The sequence below is a fragment of the Babylonia areolata genome, chromosome 17 (assembly GCF_041734735.1).
Source record: "Babylonia areolata isolate BAREFJ2019XMU chromosome 17, ASM4173473v1, whole genome shotgun sequence".
Lineage (NCBI taxonomy): Eukaryota > Metazoa > Mollusca > Gastropoda > Neogastropoda > Buccinidae > Babylonia > Babylonia areolata.
The window spans coordinates 7090993-7096953 of NC_134892.1; the positions used below are offsets into that span (position 1 = coordinate 7090993).

The 5961-nt window shown below is 38.8% G+C and overlaps 1 protein-coding gene across 3 annotated transcripts in view; it reads right to left on the minus strand.

Annotated features, from left to right (window-relative positions):
- Positions 1-826: 826 nt before the first annotated feature.
- The window catches only part of LOC143291466 (uncharacterized), a 27693-nt gene continuing 22558 nt past the window's right edge, over positions 827-5961 (minus strand). For all 3 annotated transcript variants that reach the window (XM_076601338.1, XM_076601337.1, XM_076601336.1), the window contains 3 exons: positions 2824-2922; positions 1248-1339; positions 827-865 (listed from right to left, as the gene is read on the minus strand). In XM_076601338.1, the coding sequence (XP_076457453.1) occupies positions 1296-1339; positions 2824-2922 (143 nt within the window). In that variant the 3' untranslated portion in view covers positions 827-865; positions 1248-1295. The remainder of the gene's footprint in view (positions 866-1247; positions 1340-2823; positions 2923-5961) is intronic.

Consider the following 5961-nt stretch of genomic DNA (forward strand, 5'->3'; position numbering starts at 1 on the left):
AATTAAATGCCAAAAAAACTGGTGCAAGCAATATAAATGATGACAATTCTGATACAGAAAAATCACAGATAGCCGTCTTGAGCAATCAAGCAGGAAAAAAAAAAATCTTTCAAAATACAAAACATTAAATCAAAATTAATGTCAAGAACTGAAACAAATGATGCAAAATGACTTAGATTCTGAGATGTAAACATCCCAGAAAACCGCACGAAGCAAATGATAATAACAAATGCATAAAAAAAAATATGGCAAAGACAGATCAACCAGGTAACTGACTTATCTCAGTAAATAGTGGCCAATGAGTCATCGCTTCCTGCCAGGAATTGCACTGATTGGCTAGAAGTGGGCAGACAAAAGCGGAATGTCTTATTACTGAGTTAGCTGCCAATTTTGGCCGAACAGAGCAAAATGATACGCCCAGTTTGCATCAGTTTGACATGGTAAGTATATGACACCAAACACTAAATCAGCACAGGAAATGTGGATGTGCACCGAATCAATATTGTGTGAAAACATCATCAAAAGAAGGCAACAGTTGATTCTGAACTTTCATTTGAAGCATTGTTCATGCAAAGGCCTCATCACCTTGTTCATAATGTTTATGAATTGCCATCTAAATAAGTAGATCTACTTGTGTCTAGGGTCTGTCATTAAAGTAGATAAACTTGCCTTATGGTCTGGGATCTGTCACCGTTAAATTATTCTGAACTCAATGTTCATTAAGTTGTTTGTCTTTGTAACCCACTGCACATAGAGAAAGCTTCCCCCACCACTGGTCACATCCAACAAAAAAAAAACAAACAAACAACCCCCCCCCCCTCCCGCCCCCCCCCATCTTTTCTACATTCTGCATAATCTTCGTAACCTGTGAAACTGCATGTTTGGTGCATATCTGTTATGAATGTGTGGGTGTATGTGTGGATGTGTGTCTTCATGTTTTACATTTATTTGCTTATTTATCATCATTGTTGTCTTATTTATTTATTTATTTATTATTATTATTTTATTATTATTATTATTATTACTGGCTTTTTTATTTACAATTTTTATTTATTTATTTATGTAAGCTTATCTATTATTTATTCACCTTTTTTTTCTTCTTTTTTTTTCTCAAGGCCTGACTAAGCGCGTTGGGTTACGCTGCTGGTCAGGCATCTGCTTGGCAGATGTGGTGTAGCGTATATGGATTTGTCCGAACGCAGTGACGCCTCCTTGAGCTACTGAAACTGAAACTTAAACTTCGTAACCTCCCGCCCAGTTACAAACCACGCATCCCCCCTCTGACATACTGCCATTTATTTCTGAAGTTTTGGCAGCAATGCCTTCTTGGGAGCTCCTTCTGAAACAAAGAAACAAGGACAATAGTCAACCACGTGGTTATACAGGAAATACTGTTGACGTTTTTAAACTTATTTTTCACATAAGAACAGGATAAGAACTTTCAGTTGGTATACACAAGTGGATGTTTTGTCATGAAAAAAAATTAATACCAGGATCTTTTTAGAGGGGGGGGGGGGGGGGGAAAGAAGTAGGAAAATATACCCCCCCCCCCCCCCCCCCAACTCTGCAGTAGTTTGTCTGATATTTCCACGGAAATGACAACACAAACACCCCCCACCCCCACCCCCCACCCCCACCTAAAAAAAAAAAAAAAAATTCAAAGGCATTTTGTTTTGTGAGCATTTGTGTAAAAAGACCATATGCATATAGATATGCATGCATACATAAAAAAAAACATGTCCATACAGATTAAAAAGAAAAAAAGACAAGACATGTATTAACAATCAAGACAATTTAATCTGCTGACCCCAGTTTTGGGCATGGAGGGCAGACAATGGTAACATATGTAAACAGGAAACAATAAAAGTCAGCTGAGCTAATCTGTTTGGTAGATTAAATCAAGCAATAAAAAAAAAAGTCTCGACAATCATACTAACACATGGAAACACTGATACAATGAAGAAAAGAACATGTCACATAACACTCAGGGCTAATACTGACACCTCCCTCAGGTGATCCAGCTGACAGGGAGAACCAACCAAGGACAGTGGGTGAAGTGGGGGGACCTGTCTAACACCACCGGAAAGTAACCACGAACGTTGCAGCAAAGGAAATAATGGTGATGGATGCCTGTATGCCTCTCTGCCTATCTGTCTGTCTGTCTGTCTCTGAACATGTCTTGCCCACATCAGTAGCGACTGCAGTGCTTCTAGGTGGAGGAGGAGGGGGCGAGGGGAGAGGGGGGGTGGGGGTTGGAACGGAGTGAAGACGTGATTCATCTTCGTCTGGGTTGTTTGGGGTGGGTTTTTTTTCTTGTTTTTTTTTTTCTTTTTTTTTCTTTTCTTTTTTTTGTTCCTTGCCACTCTCTCACTCCCTCAACTTCCAGGTTTTTCTGAGCCAATAACGCTTTAACTCACTCAGTACGGCCAGTCCTCTCTTCTCCTCTACAAAAACCCCTCGGATGTCCAGTGGGTGTCTGAATGACCCAACCTTTAGCTTCCGTCATAAGAATTGTGGTATTCTTTGTCAACATTCACCTCTTCAGTATAAGAGCCTTCCGCTTGCAATATTTTGATGACGGTAATTCGGGTGAAACGCTGTTAACGTCGTCTCTTTCGCCGTTCGTATGGAGAGAGTTAAAATGGGCAGCAAAATGTCACGTATCCTAGATTATGAACTTCCATTTCCCATGCCAGCTTGGCATTCCCCCAAATGAGCTAACCAGGCATTCACAAAAAAACAACACACACAACCATTTACAGTTACACAAGGATGTGCATGCAGAGAGGGGTCAAAGCCAGAAACTGTTCAATAACCACTCACTTGCTTTGCCCTCTTTTACAGGAGCCAAGTTGAGGGAGTCAAGTTTGGTGTACACCGACCTCTGCCCTATCTCGTCCACAACCAGGTCTTCATACGGTCCTGTGCAAATACAGGTCAATCCATGAGTCTCACTCCCCCAATGCCGCCCCCCCACCCCCAACCCCCCTCCCGCCCCGGATGCCAGAGGTCCTTCAGTAAAATTGCCATCCCCACTTTCTGGATATTCTCTCTTTGTTTCTGCTCTTTTTTCCCCCCCTTCACAATTGTCTGCTTTTTATACCTTCCCAATCTGTTCCCCTTACCCCCCCCCCACCCCCACCCAAACCCCCAGCAAGCACAGACATTTTTGTTTATTTTATTTCCTCCATAGTCTATGGTGTACTGTCCGTGCTGCTTTGCTCTGATGGATAAGTTATGATATTGTAAAGACCGGGGTGGGCACTATACTAGCTATCCATTTCACATTGCTGTTTACTTAACTCACCTTTTAAATGTATTTTGTGTGTGTGGCTTTGAAGTATCTCTAGCACTTTTTAAAACTTTTTTTTTTTTAATACTTTCTATCCATTTTACATTGCTGTTTACTTAACTCACCTTTTAAATGTATTTCTTTGTGGCTTTGAAGTATCTCTAGTACTTTTTAAAACTTTTGTTATACTCTCTATCCCTTTTACATTGCTATTTACTTAACTCACCTTTTAAATGCATTTTTTGTATGGCTTTGAAGTATGTCTAGTACTTCTTTAAGCTTTTTTTTTTTATATACTTTCTATCCATTTTACATTGCTATTTACTTAACTCACCTTTTAAATGTATTTTTTGTGTGGCTTTGAAGTATGTCTAGTACTTTTTAAAACTTTTTTTATACTCTCTATCCATATTACATTGCTATTTACTTAACTCACCTTTTAAATGTATTTTTTGTGTGTGGCTTTGAAGATCTCTAGTACTTTTTAAAACTTTTTTTTTAATACTCTCTATCCCTTTTACATTGCTAATTACTTAACTCACCTTTTAAATGTATTTTTTGTGTGTGTCTTTGAAGTATCTCTAGTACTTTTTTTATACTTTTTTTAATACTCTCTATCCATATTACATTGCTATTTACTTAACTCACCTTTTAAATGTATTTTTTGTGTGTGGCTTTGAAGTATCTTTAGCACTTTTTAAAACTTTTTTTAATACTCTCTATCCATTTTACATTGCTATTTACTTAACTCACCTTTTAAATGTATTTTTTGTGTGGCTTTGAAGTATGTCTAGTACTTTTTTAAACTTCTTTTTTTTTAATACTCTCTATCCATTTTACATTGCTATTTACTTAACTCACCTTTTAAATGTATTTTGTGTGTGGATTTGAAGTATGTCCAGTACTTTTTTAAACTTTTTTTTATACTCTCTATCCCTTTTACATTGTTGTTTACGTAACTCACCTTTTAAATGTATTTTTTGTGTGTGGCTTTGAAGTATCTCTAGTACTTTTTTAAACTTTTTTTTTAAACTCTCTATCCCTTTTACATTGCTATTTACTTAACTCACCTTTTAAATGCATTTTTTGTGTGTGGCTTTGAAGTATCTCTAGTACTTCTTTCAACTTTTTTTTACACTCTGGAGAAGACAAACCGAGCAGGACTGACGTCTTCAACACAGCCTACTCTCATTTGCCTCAAGAAGCTTCTTCTTCTTCTTCTGCGTTCACTCATATGCACACGAGTGGGCTTTTACGTGTATGACCGTTTTTACCCCGCCATGTAGGCAGCCATACTCCGTTTTCGGGGGTGTGCGTGCTGGGCATGTTCTTGTTTCCATAACCCACCGAACGCTGGCATGGATTACAGGATCTTTAACGTGCGTATTTGATCTTCTGCTTGCATATACACACGAAGGGGGTTCAGGCACTAGCAGGTCTGCACATATGTTGACCTGGGAGATCGTAAAAATCTCCACCCTTTACCCACCAGGCGCCGTCACCGTGATTCGAACCCGGGACCCTCAGATTGACAGTTCAACGCTTTAACCACTCGGCTATTGCGCCCGTCCTCAAGAAGCTTAATGTTTTAGATAATATCAATATGTTATGAACAGTGTTGCTTTGGGTTTTTTTATTTGTTTTTTTTTTCAATATATTTTTTTCAGATGCGACAAGGTCTTGCGTTTAAAGCAGCTGAGTTCTTCTTATTTAGTTGGGCAGTCATGATATGGCCCTGTGCAGTTAGTTGGATCATAAGCATCAATGGCCTATCTCAGTCCATTCATCATATCTATCAAATCACTCAACTTCTTTAACAGTGGAATTGTGGCCTAGTGATAACATGTCCACCTAGGAAGCAAGAGAATCTGAGCGGAAGTTCTGTTATAAGTCACATTCAACCAAATCTCCTTTTTTACCACCGTGGAAGACTTTCTTCAGGCAAATGAAAATTGAGCGATCTCATAATATATATATATATATATATATATATATATATATATATGGTCAACATATCTGTGTGCAGACCTGCTTGTGCCTGAACCCCCGTCGTGTGTAGTATACGCAAGCAGATGATCAAAATTTAATACGCATGTTAAAGATCCTATAATCCATGTCAGCGTTCGGTGGGTTATGGAAACAAGAACATACCCAGCATGCACACACCCCAAAACGGAGTATGGCTGCCTAAATGGCGGCGTAAAAACGGTCATACTCGTAAAAGCCCTCTCGTGTACATACGAGTGAACGTGGGAGCTGACATCCAGATACCATTTCCACCACAATGTGTGTTAAAACTAGTTCAGGTAAATGTCACATCCAGTTTTATATCCACCACAATGTGTGTTAAAACTAGGTCAGGTAAATGTCACACCCAGTTCTATATCCACCACAATGTGTGTTAAAATTAGGTCAGGTAAATGTCACACCCAGTTCTATATCCACCACAATGTGTGTTAAAATTAGGTCAGGTAAATGTCACACCCAGTTCTATATCCACCACAATGTGTGTTAAAATTAGGTCAGGTAAATGTCACACCCAGTTCTATATCCACCACAATGTGTGTTAAAACTAGGTCAGGTAAATGTCACACCCAGTTCTATATCCACCACAATGTGTGTTAAAACCAGGTCAGGTAAATGTCACACCCAGTTCTATATCCAGCACT